This window comes from Plecotus auritus (assembly GCF_963455305.1).
Source record: "Plecotus auritus genome assembly, chromosome: 6".
Lineage (NCBI taxonomy): Eukaryota > Metazoa > Chordata > Mammalia > Chiroptera > Vespertilionidae > Plecotus > Plecotus auritus.
This window is the reverse complement of record NC_137773.1, coordinates 125,967,866-125,984,442: the sequence shown is the minus strand read 5'-3', so window position 1 is coordinate 125,984,442 and position 16,577 is coordinate 125,967,866. Positions and strand designations below refer to the sequence as shown.

Sequence of the window (16,577 nt, the reverse complement as noted above, 5' to 3'; positions counted from 1 at the left end):
TATTGCCTGACAGACACACTTGAAACCTGCTGACAGCAGCTGACTCTAGGGAAAGGACCCTGGCAATCATAGGTTAGAGAAGGCCTTCTTGTATACATGATACTGTTTGAAATTTTCCCATGTGTACACAGAACCTTGTTTGTTTTTTTTAAAGTACACATAAATGAATAAAAGGTCACATAAATGTAATAAAATCTTAAAATGGTTATCTCTGGGAGAATGTTATGTGAGTAAATATGTATATGGATTTGGGAATAGGATGGGATACAATACCTCTCACTTTCTCAGTTTTGTTTGTTTTTAAATATATTTTTATTAATTTCAGAAGGGAAAGGAGAGGGAGAGATAGAAACATCGATGAGATTCATCGATGAGAGAGAATCATCGATTGGCTGCCTCCTGCATGTCCCTACCAGGGATCAAGCCTGCAACCTGGGCATGTGCCCTAACCAGGAATGGAAGCATGACCTCCTAGTTCAGCGGTTGGCAAACTCATTAGTCAACAGAGCGCGCTCTGTTGACTAATCGCCCAGTTTGCCAACACGCTGACCTAGTTCATAGGTCGATGCTCAACCACTGAGCATACCGGGCGGGCAATTTATTTTTAATTTTTAAAAACAATCAGGTATTACCTTAAAGAGGGATGCTATTTCTTTTTTCATATGAAATATTTTAAAGCACAGTCCATGAATATCTGGAGAAGCAAACAGTCTTACAAAGCCAAAGAAACCCTAGTGTCTCACTCGTATACGAAAACAGAATAAATAATACAATAGATGACTCTGTCATGTAAAGAAAATAACTATGCTGTCTTCTTTATTTAAAATATCTGGGAGATGCATAAAATTGGTAAAGATAAAAAGTTTCATGGGAAAGTGTTGAAAAAAAAGGTTGCTAATAGTGTTCATTATAGCATATTTCTAACAGTCAAAAACTGGAGACAATCCAAATGTCCATCAACTAATGAATAAACAAATTGCAGTACATCAATTCAATGGAATATCATTCAACCATGAAACTAAATGAAGCACTGATATGACACATGCTAAAACATGGATGGCCCATGAAAGCATTGTGCTATGTGAACGAAGTCAGGCACAAAAGGCCATGAAATGTCCAGAACAAGTAAATCCAGAGATAGAAAGTTTAGTGGTTGTCAGGGGCCAGGGGGAAGAATGGGAAGTCACTGCTAATGCATACAGGTTTCCTTTGGGGTGATAGAGATGTTCTCGAATTGATGGTAATTGTTGCATAACCCTGTCCACATACTAAAACCACTGAGGCCCTAACTGGTTTAGCTCAGTGGATAGAGCAGGGGTCCTCAAACTATGGCCCGCGGGCCACATCCAGCCCGCCAGGTACCGCTGCCTGTCCTGCTTAGCAGCCGACTCGTCCTGGGCCTGCAGTGCGCATGGGAATTTGTTCATAGTTTTTTGTGTTTTTTTTTTTAATATATTTTATTGATTTCTTACAGAGAGGAAGGGAGAGGGATAGAGAGTTAGAAACATCGATGAGAGAGAAACATCGATCAGCCGCCTCCTGCACACACCCCGCACTGGGGATGTGCCCGCAACCAAGGTACATGCCCTTGACCGGAATCGAACCTGGGACCCTTTAGTCCGCAGGCTGATGCTCTATCCACTGAGCCAAACTGGTTTCGGCCATAGTTTTTTTTTGTTTTTTTTTTAATATATTTTATTAATTTTTTTACAGAGAGGAAGAGAGAGGGATAGAGTTAGAAACATCGATGAGAGACACCAATCAGCTGCCTCCTGCACGCCCCCTACTGGGGATGTGCCCGCAACCCAGGTACATGCCCTTGACTGGAATCGAACCTGGGACCCTTCAGTCCGCAGGCCGACGCTCTATCCACTGAGCCAAACCGGTTAGGGCTGTTCATAGTTTTTTTTAAAAACTATAGTCCGGCCCTCCAACGGTCTGAGGGACAGTGAACTGGCCCCGTTTAAAAAGTTTGAGGACCCCTGATAGAGCGTCGGCCTGCGGACTGAAGGGTACCAGGTTCGATTCCGGTCAAGGGCATGTACCTTGGTTGCGGGCACATCCCCAGTGGGGAGTGTGCAGGAGGCAGATGATCGATGTTTCTAACTCTCTATCCCTCTCCCTTCCTCTCTGTAAAAAATCAATAAAATATTTAAAAAAAAATAAAACCACTGAATTATACTTTAAAATGGTGAATTTTATGGTATGTTATTTATATCTCAATAAGAAGAAGGGGCATAAAGTAAGGACTCCAGGAATGCAGAGAAGGTATTTGCTCTGACTGAGCAGAGTAATGACCAGGAGATCCACAAGCATGAGAAAGGGAGAACAGCAATTCTGCAATACAACCTTGTGGGCAAACGCATCTGCGTACGCACAAGATAAGGCCAAGCAAGTACTTCAGCATGCCTGAAGGGCCCTGTTCCCATTACATGAGGTAGAGCGTCTGAATTCTCATAAAGCTGCCTAACACATATACATCGATAAAGCACTCCATAAACACTGGACCAAAACCCACTCTGAAATAGAATGATCATTTGGAGTGCCTCCCACCCCAACTTTGTGAATGCCATCTAACCATTTAACCAAATATTTTCTGAAATTTGCAGCATTAACAAGAGAAGTATATCAATGCCAAGTTCTTTAAGTTTTAGGGTCCCACTCTAAACAAAAATGGGCAAAAGATTAGCCACACTGATCAAAGACCTACAGCTATTTTTCTCATATATGTGGAAAGTCACCTAGGTTCTCCGACAACAGGATCAGGATTAAGATGAAGACAGATAATCAAGATGAGCAACTCTATCCTTACCTAACGACTGGAAGAAAACTGAGTAGCGGCATTCATAGAGTGAAAACAGATACTGCCGAACTGCTGGAAGGCTATGCAGCACTTCAAGAATCTCTGCTCCTTTAATAACCTAGGAATTTTAAAAAAGTATGCTTTAATAATTTTTTTGTATTTAAGTCAGAAAAGCATCTTTAAATGTGAATGTTAAAGATTCAGGCATTACCTTTTCCCTGAGGTCTGGTCTTTCTAAGGCAATCATGCTGACATAGACAGTGTAAGTCACAAAGGTTTTGTAATCCATGAGCTCATAGGACGTAAATGTTGAAACAGTGTCAAGGAAGAGTTCAGCTGCCTGTTTGAAATCACGAATAGCCACACAATAAAGACCTTGATATACTTTTAGGCGGTTTCTCCTGTCCCAGTCTCCTCCTTCCTCTATTAAGCTATAAAATAAAAATCAGTAATTTACAAATCTAGAAATAGACAATGCCACTTTTTACAAGTTTTATGTTATTTTCAAAGAGAAAACAACTTTTAACAACTCAAAACAAAAGGACATTTAAGAAAAATATTTTACTAAATACATGATTTGACCAAATTTAGTAATTGTAGTAAAAACAGGCAAATTTCTTATATTAATCTCTTGTTTATAGCATTATAATTTAGACAGAATATAACCCCACTGCTAACAAGTACCTTTTGGCCTTTTCTGTGTTTCGAGTGATAAGATCATTATCCATATAAAACAAGCCAATCCTAAGGAGATAGAACACAATATCCAGTCGGTGACCCAGTGCCACAGTTTTGTCATATGTCTTGCGAAAAGCTGTCAGAGCACCCTCCTGTCAAGAAAATCAAGGCAACAGGTGAGAAAAGATTAAAAGTTTCAAAAGCTATCCGATATCTGAGATTTTCTTAACAATGGATGGGGGTGGAGTGTTGGGGGGGAATAGGTAGGAATAGAGATGAAACAAGATGGCCATGAATTGGTAATTGTTGAAGCTGGGTGATAATCGCACAGGGGTGCATTATACTATTCTCTACACCAGCTATGGCCAAGGACATGTAGAAGACAATATGCATTGTGTAATAAAATATTTCCACTGCTTTAAAATATGAACCTGGATAAAATCATGTGTTCATACTTGGTACTTTTATTATATATCTGACTTCGTTTTATGTAATTATTAGTTATACCTCATAAATTAATAAAAGGGACTGGCAGAAAAGTAATGGGTACACCCACCACTCAGATTTTGGTTTCTAAAGACTATCCCTCACTAAAAGAAATCAGGGATCCTAGGAAAAATAGATGATTCCCCATTTGGAAAGAAAAAATAACAGGTGAGCCTGTGGCATCTTGCTGTATGACTAATGAGATCATGTCAAAATAACGAAGAAGCCTTCTTGAAGGAACTCCCACGAACAAATCTGAAACAAATTGAGCACCATAAAGAATAATAACTATAATCAGTGGTAACACAGTCACTAACAAAAATCCATTAAGTCCATTATTTAGTAATTACAAAAAAAACAGAGTAAGCAGGAGGGGCCTTGGCAGGGTAGCTCAGTTGGTTTGAGCATCAAACTGATACACCAAGACTGTGGGTGCGATCCCCAGCCAGGGCACACACATGAATCAACCGATAAATGCATAAATAAGTAGAACAATAAAAATGTATGTTTCTCTCTTTATGTCCCTCTCAAAAACAAACAAACAAACAAAAAACCCAACAAACAATAGAAAGCTGTTCTTTTTAGAATGCTACTTGAAAAACATACAATACTAGAACATCACAAATTTACAACCTGCCTGATAATAACTCAAACATTTTCTCATTGAAATTCCTCAAGGCCTGACTCAAAAGTATGAAGTTTCTCATTTAGACCCTGGATGACACATGGGGCAACGTCCCAGCCCTTCCTCACTGAGACGCACTGTGATCCCTCAGGCTGGGCTGGTGTCTGCAGGGCCTGAAGCTCGCTGCGTTCCAAAATGGCGAAGCTATGGGACAAAGCCATCAAGCAGCACACCCTGGAAGAGACCCAGATGCACAACCACAAAAGGAGCACCTGGTGTATGACTTGACCAAGTTTTTGGAGGAGCATTTGGTAGGGAAGAAGTCTTCTGGGAACAAGCTTAAGTGATGCAAATGAAAACTCTGAGGACATTGGGCACTCTACAGATGCTAGAAAATTGTCCAAAACAACTATCATTGGGGGGCTGCATCCCAATGACAGATCAAAGATAACCAAGCCTTCGGAAACTCTTATTGCTACAGTTGACTCTAATCCTAGCTGGCTGACCAACTTGGTGATCCCATCCATCTCTGCCCTGGCCCTGGCCCTGGCCCTGGCCCTGGCCCTGGCCCTGGCCCTGATGTATTGCCTCTAACCGGCAGAAGACTAAACACATCCTCAGAAGCCACTGAAAGAAACTGCTTTGAATCAGGAAGAAAGAAGCCAGTGTTAACTACTTCGACCGACAGAAACCTTCACCTGAAAAATTTAATACCTGTTTCCCTTTACTCCTACGTTAGAAACAACCCAAACCAAAAAGAACTATTCTGTCCTCTCTACTCTTGAACTTTTGCAGTGTGCCTTTTTATTCATCAACTATTTCAATGTTCCATGACTACCATAGGCATGATCTTTAAAAAATATACCTGGCTTTACAAACAAACAAGATTTCTTATTCACATGTAATAACATCTTCTTTAAAACCAAACCACAGACACAACCTAGAAAACCACACAAGCCATTAGCTCTTTTTTAAATGTTTTGCATTTTCCAAATTTTTGCCATGAACAAATCTTAACTTTATAATCAGAAGAGGAAAACTTGTTTTAAATTTATTTTAACATTTAAGCACTTTGTGCCAGGCTCTTTATCTTTAATCCGAATACGTAGGAATTATCATTATCCCTATTTAACAGATGAGGAAACTGAGGGTCCAGTAAATCATAACTGCTGAAACAAGAAACAGAACCTCTCTTATTCAAGAGCCCACTATATATATTTTTTATATTAACACCATGTCATCTGTCATCTAAATACTTCAGGGTGCAGTGCTTATAAGGACAAACCCCATCCTCTAAACCAGCTGTCACCAACCTTTCGGACCTCATGGACCACCAGTGAGTGGTCTGCGGACCACCGGTTGGTGACCGCTGCTCTTAACCACTATTACACAACTAAATTTTTTAAAAATTTAAAGATATCACTCACTGACAACAGAGTATAAATTAGGAGGTCTGCTTTGTGGAAAAAACAGCCACACATATTAAGATAAAATTGTTCCTTGTCTCAGCAATTTCATTTCACAGAATATACCCTACAGAAACATTAGCATACATACACAAGCATGTTTTTACAGCAGCAGCGGGCAATAGCAGAAACAGCTGAAAACAACATCCATGCCCATCAATAGCTGAATAGCTAAGCAAACTAGCAGAGCCCCGCAATGGACTGCTTAGCTAGCAGTTAACCAGAATGAGCAAGATTTATGTCCATGAACATGGGAAATCACTCAGAAATAATGCTGATTGAAAAAAAAAGTAAGCAGGACAACAGAATACACCACTTATTTTTTTAAGATTTAAACACAATACTACCTAATCTCTACAGATATATATAATACATATGCCTGTAAATGAACAATAAAATAACTAAAAAGGTTATCTTTGAGGACGTACAGAACAAAGAAAGACCAACTAGAGTCCTAACGTTAACTGTTTTAGTTTCTTATAAGGAAACTACCACTTATTTAAATAATTATTTTTAAAATGTTCCAGAACCAATACTTCCCAACCAAGATATGTAAGAAAAGTGAACTACTGAGAATGATCCCAATTTTGTAAAAGCAGTGAAAAAAACAAAAATCTCTGCTTGTTCCCTTATGTTTTTCTCGGTATGGAGAGAGCTGGGGAAGCACACACACCTGGCTGCTGTTTGTGGGCAGGTGATAGGGTGTAGCAAGAAGACTACTAACTTTTCTTTATTCATCTTTGTACTGAGTTACTAGTGCAAGGAAGCATGTATGTAGTTACCTTCGTAACTTTTTAAAAAGTTAATTTCAAAATAAGGCATTATGAACCTACAACAGTGCCCATTCTAGACCCTACAGAGAGGGGAAACCATCTCTACTCACCTTGTCACCTATCCGGCACAGGTACTCCGCCTTTGTCATCATTGCATCGCGGATTTCACTCTCTCCGAGATTCTTCTCTGCATCTTCCAGCTCCTCATCCAAACGCTTCAGCTCTTCTTCATTTGCCTTCTTCATCTTATTGAGCAGGTCCATGTCCACCTGCCAGTCAAGGGATTTGCACAAGGCTTCGTAATAAGGAGCCATGTCTGAGAGCCAAAAAGAGGGACGTGACTTAAGAGTGGGGTATCCTTCAGTCTCCCACCCACGACCAGGAAGGAATGGGGCAGCTCTGTAAAGGGCTGAGCAAAGCGCAAATGCTTGCTGCGGGCAGGTGTGCATCAGGGCCAGTCCCCACACCGCCAACCTCTGCTAGGGCTGTGTGACAGGCACCCCTCGGTTCGCCTCTGGGCGGCTTGTGTTCAAGGCGAAGGGGAAGGAAAAGGGTAAGCGTGTCGATGCACACAGAGTCACGTGTCAAAGTAACACAGGCCAGTGCACTGACTGCTACGAAGGACCAGGAACCGACCCCAACCCGCCCCTTCGCACGGAAAGCCTAACTCCCCCACAGGCCAGCCCAGCCCAGGTCTAGGCCGCTGACTCGGCGGCGCGGGCCTCACTGTTGACGCGGACGGCCGCCATCAGCTCATCGCGCACGGCCGCGTCCCCGCGGTGCTCCGGCAGGCTGAGCAGAAAGCGCAGCTGCGCGATGCGCAGGTCGGGGTTCTTGGGCAGACCCTCCTCCTCCAGGTTCTCCAGCGGCATCGCGGCAGCGGCTCAGCAGACAGCGACTCAGCGAAGACCCACGGCGGCGGCGGCGGCGGAAGCGGAAGCGGGCGGAGTAGGCGAGTGCGCCTGGCTGCCGCCAGCCGGCTTCCGGCCCCGGGTCCGCCTCCGCCCGCAGCGGCCCCTGCTGGCCACCTCCAGGATCGCCCCGCCGCCCGCGCCGTGCGCCCTACACTGAGCTCTCCCCCCGCAATTCCAGAGAACTTGGGGCCCAACTCCGAAGCTCCATCTCGTGAACCTCTTCCTCCCTCCCTTTTTAGCTATTTTACTTTTCATTCCGTTTGTAATTGATAGGAGCCGACAATCTTTTGAAGATTTGGAAAATATAACTATAACAACGAAAATTAAAATTACCACAATTTGAGGAGTCCTTCCTCTCTCTTCGGCCTTTTTCTTTGATGTGCGTCATCTCATTTTAATCCTCTCAATACTAGGAGGTGGCACTATCAGCCCATTTTGTAGATAAGAAAGCGGAGGCACAAAGAGGTTAGGGAACATAATCACCCAAGCTTAGGTAGCAGCTGTGTAGAAATGTCTGCATAAAAAACCTCTGTCTGTAGCTCTAAAAACCATGTTCTTCCTGCTGTTCTAAGAAAACGGCACCCAGAATTCCAGTCTTAATACATCATGTTGTTTATGCATCATTTAAATCACTGCATGCCTGCATTTTCAGCCTCGTTTTATTCATGTTGCTACATCTTTTTATTCATGTTGCTATTTCGTTATGTGAAATCCCATCTAGTGGATTTACATAATTTACTCTTACTCTTTCCCCCTTTAGGCATGCCTTTAGGTTGCTAGGGTTGTGGTTTTCCTAATCTAAACACTGAGATAAACACCTTGGATGCATAGGTCATTTTATAGTTTGCCTTTTTTTTTTTTTTTCCTTAGCAGGATTAATAGACCAAAGGAAGAAACATTTTTGTGATTTTTGAATATTTGATATCAAATAGTTTTCCAAAAGTTTGAACCAGTTTTCACAGCCAATGAGCATATTTGGGACTGCCATATTCTCACCAATAGTAGACATTACCACGTTTTTAATATCGTAGTTGTTTTGCTAAAAACAAAATAAGTATTTTGAAGGCAACTCGAATGGTAGAGGAAATATAAAGAAAACACACAAAAAATTACTAGCACTCCACTAACAACAATGTTAAACTATTCGTGAAAAATGTTCTAAACATCTTTCATTCAATCAACAAACATTATTGCATGATTGCACAGTAGTACCAAGCACTGTTCTAGGCACTGGGGACACCACAGTGAAGAACACAAAGACCCTGCCCTTGTGGAACTTTCACGCTAGAGACATTTAGCTTTACTGAAACCCACCTGGATATATTAATAGGATCATATTATACTTGCACCTTATAAACTGTTTTGTTCACTCTGCTATATATTAGAGATACCGTTCCACGCCAATATAAATGGAGTGATATCATCATGTCTAATAACCACAGAGGATTCCATTATTTTTATGTATCAACTTTTCCCCTTTCAATCCTTAACTGATATCAATTTGGGTCATTTTCATTTTTTTCACTCTTATTACAAATACCACAGTGTTGATCAGCTAGGAGCATATATTTTCACACTTGTGTAGTTAATTCTTAACCCAAATCATTAGAAGTGTAATTGCTGAGTAAGAGGGTCTTAATGTTTTATATTTTGACATATTATATAACGACTAGAGGCCCGATGCACAAAATTCATGCAAGAGTAGACCTTCCTTCCCCCAGCTGCCAGCACCAGCTTCCCTCTGGCACCCGGGACCCGGGCTTCCCTTGCAGCCCCAGCTTCATCCGGAAGGTCGTCTGGAAGGACATCTGCTCTAATTAGCATATTACACTTTTATTATTATAGATTTTATGTTATTTTTCCAAAAATGATATAGCAACCTGTGTCCCTCTTTGCCGATACACTCTTAGCAACCATTTTGAGCTTTGGCTATAGGAGCAGTGTTGCTTTTCCATATCCTTTCATTATTATGAGGTTGAATTTCTTTCCACATTGGTACTAACCACATGTATATTCCTTTTTAAGGAAATGCCTGTTTCGCTTTCTCAGTTCCTCTATGGAATTCTCCTTATTGATTTGTAAACACTCTTTATATTTTTTGTTATTGTTAATCCTCACTCGGGGATATTTTTTCCCATTGATTTTTAGAAAGTGGAAGGGAGGAAGAGATGAAGGGGGGGGGGGAAAGAGAGAGAGAGAGAGAGAGAAACATCCATGTGAGAGAAACACATTGATTGGCTACCTCTGGCAGGAGCCCTGATAGGAGTGGGGATCAACCATGCAAACCAAGTATGTATCCTTGACGGGAATCAAACCTGTGGCCCTTCAGTCACAGGCCAAAGCTCTAACCAATGAACACACCAACCAGGGAACTCTTTCTATCTTAAGATACTAAATGCTTGTCAAGTGTTGCAAATTTTTCCCTAGTTATTTCTCTACTTTTTTGTAGCAGTAGCAGTGCTGCTTTTGAAATTTTCCCGTAATTTGGCCTGAGGGGACTGGGCCAAAACCGGCAGTCTGACATCCCCTGAGGGGTCACGGATTGCAAGAGGGCGCAGGCCAGGCCGAGAGACCCCACCAGTGCACAAATCCTTGCACCAGGCCTCTAGTTGGATATAAGACCACAGACTCAGTATTAGGTTTAAAGGAAAACCTGTGTACCTAGTGACTAATATAGGGAAGGCCATTTAAATTGTACATGATTGGTACATTCTGGTTTCCAAGTCTCCTAGTCTAGATTCATAACCAAACTTAAGTTGCAACTGCCAGAGGATCTACATGACAGGGGATTCTAGCATCACCCCTGATGCAGATGTGATGCCCTCCCAGGAGGCCTGCTCAGCGCCTGTGGCAGGCTCTCCACTCAACTCAGAGGAGACCCATTTCCGGTCATATCTGTCTATGCTTTGCGTTTTAGCACCCCTGTTACCACTAATTGCTGAGGAATCAATCAAACCCTGAACTGTTGCAGCCATTTGCTTGATCAAAGCAGCTCTTATTCCTATAACGACAACTCCTTATTGAACAGTAAGTCGCCCATTTCATCAACCTCTCTGTAGCCATTAACTTGATTGGATCGGATTCACTAGTTTTACAAAGACCCCCCTTGAGGCTTGAAGTCTGGGGTCTTGGTAGCTGCTCAGAGGAAAAATAAGCATGCATCTTCCTTGTAGAATTCTGTTCCCAGGGCAATGAAAGGGTGTAATAGAAACAGGCAATGGTGAGCTAAGGATATGTACGTCTTTATTTTTTATTGAAGTAACGCCATGTAAATGTCAGGTGTACAACACTGTAACTCAACATCTGTATACTCTGCTAATGCTTCCCACAAAACTTCAGTTTCCTTCCGTTACCATATAATGCATGTCTTCTTTATTCGCTCTGGTCCTAGGGTTTATTTTTAAATCATACTTCCTTTATGTATTATCAGTGTTACAAGTTCTTTTCTTTCTTAAAATGGAGGTATAATTGACATCACATTACATTAGTTTCAGGTGTACAACACAATGATTTGATATTTGTATGCAGTGTGAAATGATCCCCACAATAAGGCTAGGTACCATCTGTCACCCTACAAAGTTACAAAATGTGTTTCTCCCTGTGATGAGCACTTGTAGGATTTATTCTCTTGGCAACTTCTAAGTACTTGCATGTAAGGTACAGGTAGATGGTGACTCTGGTCAGTACCGTTGTTGTACACGCTCTTTTCTCTTCCAGCCTGGTCTTTCTGAGAGATGCTACCACACAGGCCCTCCTACTTCTTTTCAGCGTTTGTCCTTTCCCTTAAGTGAGAGTACTTGGCTCTGAAAAGGATGTTCTGTTTTGCAGCGCTGGATTCTTTCATTCTGAGCAGATCCTGGCTCCCTGGACTGGCCCCATGGGCTGCCGTGAAACCGTCCATGCCCACTGCATACGAAATGTTCCTCTTCCTGTGTAATTAACTTATCTGCTAGGCGGTGGCGGTGCTCACTTTTAATGACACGCACTTTCAGCTCTTCCCCTTTAATTTCAAAGACTTGCTATCAGAGGCCCTGTGCATGCCTGAGATGGGCTTGTGCAGTGACCTCTGGTCCTGCCAGCATCCTTCCTGGTGGCCAGTTATGGATCACAGCTCATAGGATGCAGACTCCACACAGAGCATGTGCTCGGCACACACAGAAGTTCAGTGATGGTAGCATAAGGGTCAATCGACAGAGCATGCTCATTTTTCCTCACTAGATTACGCCTTTGCAAAGGGGCATTTGGGAGGAAGAAGAGCGCTTAGCCTTGGGCAAACTACGGCCCGCAGGCCAGATCCGGCTGTTCTATCCGGTTCTCTTGCTCTCCCCTCCGCTCCTTTACTTTGAATTTATATTAGTTCACACAAACACTCCATCCATGCTTTTGTTCCGGCCCTCCGGTCCAGTTTAAGAACCCATTGTGGCCCTCGAGTCAAAAAGTTTGCCCACTCTTGTTCCGGGAGCCGGTTATCAAGCGAGTAACCGAGGTAAACAGCCTCAGTTTCCTTTTCCCATTGCTGGAAGCCATGAGCACACAGCAGGAGGGCACAATGTCACACAGCATGCCACACTCTGTGCAACCTCACCATCAGCATATGGGTTCACTCAACAGATACTTACTGAGCTACTACTATGTGCCAAGCCCTGATCTAGGTGCTGTGGGTGCAGGACAGACTACTGGCCACTAAGTCCTGGTGGGGAAGGGATGTAAGCAGACAAGCAAATGATAACCCACTAGGGAAATGACTCAATCGTGGCCAGAATGGAAAATATGTGAGCACATTAAGGGGACAGACATGGTGAGGGAGGACTTTTTGGTAAGCTGACATTCAGGGCAAGGTAAAAATGATGACTTGCTTTAGGGTCATCTTGACAGGATGTTACCTTGTGCCAGCTTTCTTAGTTCCATTAGTTATTACCTCCCTTCACATACAAAATAAGTCGTGATGAAAAGGTTTTACAGCCTTTTCCCCCTTCACAGTTACAAGCAATAGTGTGATGGGAAAATGGGACGTCTTTTTGCACCTGGCCCTGTGCAGCCATTGAGAACATAATAGATAAAGTCATAAGAGGGGCCAAACTCCCATTCCTGGTAAATTGCTAAATTACACCTATCAGCCATGTCACCTGTTATATCTCCCCCTCCCCCGGAGTCACTGGCCCAGGAGACACAGGGCGTCACTGCAGCAGCATGAGCCGCAGGTGAGCACCTGCTGTGCCGAGGGGAGGCTGTCCTGGCACGAGAACGTCTGTTTCAAAGGGAAGATAGGGGCACTTAGGCTTTTCCCTCTCAGAGCTCAAATGAGAAACTGTGGTGAGAACCACCACTTGGCAGCCCTTGTGATGAAATAGAGAGAAGCTGAGCAGGGGGAGCAGCCTCGGGGAGTCAGGAAGCTAAGAGCAAGCAGGAAGCACATGCAAAAGGGGCAGGGAAGGAGCCTCCTGGTGATGTGAGCAGGAGCAGACGGAAGCCATGGCATGCCAGCATGAATATTCACCAGCCCACGAGGTGAAGGGACCTAGGCCGGCCTTAGGAGCAGCTGCAGAGCCGCCTCTGCCAGGCCAGTCTGCGGGCCAGTTTCTGTTCTTCTGAGGCCCATTCACACCCCCCTCCCCCTCCAGCCTATTTTCTTGAGTACTCATGGGACACGACCTCAGGGTTAATACTTAAGTATTTCTTTCTTTTCTTTTTTTGAAAACACAACTATCCTCACTGTAAATGCTAGTCCCTAATAGTCCGCAGGAGGAGCAATGTGATGAAACTGAGCACAACTCCACAAGACACACCTCCAGTAACACAGAAACACACCAGGCATTCACTGCAGCAGTATTTGAAGTCGTACAGCATTAGAAACAACCTAAATGCCCAAATATAGAAAATCAACTAACTGAACTCTGACACATAACACATGCTGGAGTATTATGTAGCTTTAAGAAGGAATTATGAGTGGACATGGGGTGATTTCCAGAAATCAAAGGATATCATTTAACAACAAAAATGACAAAGGGGACTGAGGTGGGAGGTAACATCCTATCTGATAAAGAGAGAATATGCAAGTTGACCATCATGCCATAACAAGATGGCTGCACCCACAGCGGAGGCCGAGTTCCCATAACAAGCCTTAATGAGCAATCAGCAAGGATCTGAGGCTGCGTGGTGCTGGGCCAGGGCAGGGGACCTGAGGCTGTGCCCCCTGCCTGGTGGGGCTTGATAAGAGATGTCAGGCCACACTCCCCACCCCAGCACCAGGCTGGGGGACCTCAGGCCACGCCCTCCACCCTGGCACCAGGCCAGGTGACCTGAGGCTGTGCCCCCGACCCGGTGAGGCTTGAAGGGGTGGGGACAGCTGGGTCTGGATCTAGCTCAATGGGGGTGGGGCTGGCCGGGTCTGGGTCTCACACAATTTCAAGGTGCTGCGGGTGGGTGGGGACTTGACTCTGGTTCCCATGGTGTGCCCCAGACTCTGACAGGAGCAAGATATTCATATACATTTTACTAATTTTCTTTCATCTCTGACACTTCCATTATAGAGAAAGGGCAAATAGCAATATTAAAATATTTCCTCTAATTAATTCCCTTTTAATGTGCACGAATTTTGTGTACCGGGTCACTATAGGTTATAAATTTAAAGGTAACCCCTAGGACACAAAACACCAGCAAAGAAAAACAGTGGGGCTCTGATTTTTGTCATCACGAGAGTCTAAGGCAGTGGTCAGCAAACTCATTAGTCAACAGAGCCAAATATCAACAGTACAATGATTGAAATTTCTTTTGAGAGCCAAATTTTTTAAACTTAAACTTCTTCTAATGCCACTTCTTCAAAATAGACTCGCCCAGGCTGTAGTATTTTGTGGAAGAGCCACACTCAAGGGGCCAAAGAGCTGCATGTGGCTCGCGAGCCGCAGTTTGCCAACCACTGGTCTAAGGCAACCACAAGCCGCTGCACCATCGCGCCAGCAGAACACGGGGCGCCCAGATTCCAAATGCGTCTTAAGATGAACTTGAGAAGCCTACACTGGACACAGTGAAAAGCTCTGTACCAACCACCAGCAGATTCAGCAAAGCAGAGGCTGGAAAAAGTGACATTTGGGAAAGAAATACACAGTGAACATTTGAGCAGGAGCTGTGGTCTAATTCCAGAACACTGTGCTCGACTTCCTATTGCTCATCTATACTGCTTAGTTCTGCTTTTATTTTGACCTTTTCTTGCAGGGCTGGTAGGGTGAGGGGCAACGGGGAGGCTCCAGGGTGCAGGGTTTCAGAGGTGGTCACAAATGCTCAGGGTGTCTTCTGAAAGCCCCGTGAAGGGAGCAAAATGCGGTGTTCCAGACGATCACCAGCAGAGGGCAGCAGTGCCCACCGCGTCGCAGGGCCCAGCGTGGTGGACCCCTGGCACCAGGGGCTCCAGACCTGCCCCGAGATCAGGAATTCTGTGCTCCCTGCAGCCTGGTCAAGGGCAGCGGTGTACGGGACAAGGCACTGATAGTAAGCACAGTGAATAGGGCATCTTCTAAATGTTACAGGAGAGAAATCATAGGGAAATCTAGTCATTTAAAAGATGAATATGACCTTCAGAACCCTTTCCCTGATTTTAGTTACAAATGGTGATCACTTGAAAACATACAAATAATGTATTATTTCCTCCATTCAGTCAACTAGTATATGTATGGAGGGATTCAGCCCTTACTGTGTATCATATGTTATAGGCAAAAAAAAAAAAAAAAAAAAAAAAAAGAAAGAAAGAAAGGAAGAAAGAAAGAGAGAAAGAAAGAAAGAAAGAAAGAAAGAAAGAAAGAAAGAAAGAAAGAAAAGAAAAATAACCATCTGGGTTCATCAAGACAGAAATTTAAACCTCCATTGGAAAAATGCTAGTTAAATTGTGATGGAAGGAGGCTTGACTTGTGGTGGTGAACACACAGTACAATATACAGGTGATGGCTTAGAGCAGTGGTCGGCAAACTCATTAGACAACAGAGCCCAAATATCAACAGTACAACGATTGAAATTTCTTTTGAGCCAAATTTTTTAAACTTAAACTTCTTCTAAGGCCACTTCTTCAAAACAGACTCGCCCAGGCTGTGGTATTTTGTGGAAGAGCCACACTCAAGGGGCCAAAGAGCTGCATGTGGCTCGCGAGCCGCAGTTTGCCGACCACGGGCTTAGTGAATTGTACAACTGAAACCTATAAAATTTTATTAACCAATGTCACTCCAATGAATTCAATAAAAATATTTTTGCAAAGAATAAAACAGAATGCTAAGTCAATGGATTTTTAAGAGGGACTAAGATGATACCAATTAGGTTTTTTAAAAGCATTGTTTAAGCAAAAGGCCTGAGAAACCAGTGGTCCTGGCTAACGCAAACTAAAGAAAGCAGACATTTGAGCCATGGTCGTGTCTAAGATGTTGTGATTTCTTTATTTCTGATTTCCTGGGTAAATTAGATTGTTTAAACTTACAGGGAAATTTTTATTTTGGTGTATAGTTTAAATTAGCATAATGATAATAATAATAATGGCACCAAACTTGTATAGCATTTACTATGTGCTGGGTCCTTCTGTACGAACTCATCAAATATTAAGTCATGAACCTGTACCACAGCAAATGAGAGAGATACAATTATTACTCTATATTACAAAAGTTCAGAGAGGTTAAGTAACTTGACCAAGGCCACACAGCTAGTATAAGACAAAGTAGGATTTAAACTCAAGAAATCTGGATCCAGCCCTGATCGGTTTGGCTCAGTGGATAGAGCATTGGCCTGCGGACTCAAGGGTCCCAGGTTCGATTCCGGTCAAGGGCATGTACCTTGGTTGCAGGCACATCCCCAGTA

At 43.2% G+C, this 16,577-nt stretch overlaps 1 protein-coding gene across 1 annotated transcript in view; it reads right to left on the bottom strand.

Annotated features, from left to right (window-relative positions):
• PSMD6 (proteasome 26S subunit, non-ATPase 6) overlaps nt 1-7,767 on the bottom strand; it is a 14,999-nt gene extending 7,232 nt beyond the window's left edge. The window contains exons 1-5 of the mRNA XM_080675109.1: nt 7,559-7,767; nt 6,942-7,147; nt 3,488-3,633; nt 3,015-3,234; nt 2,813-2,921 (exon numbers count right to left, since the gene is read on the bottom strand). Of these exons, the coding sequence (XP_080531235.1) occupies nt 2,813-2,921; nt 3,015-3,234; nt 3,488-3,633; nt 6,942-7,147; nt 7,559-7,703 (826 nt within the window). The 5' untranslated portion in view covers nt 7,704-7,767. The remainder of the gene's footprint in view (nt 1-2,812; nt 2,922-3,014; nt 3,235-3,487; nt 3,634-6,941; nt 7,148-7,558) is intronic.
• Between the last annotated feature and the right edge of the window lie 8,810 nt (nt 7,768-16,577).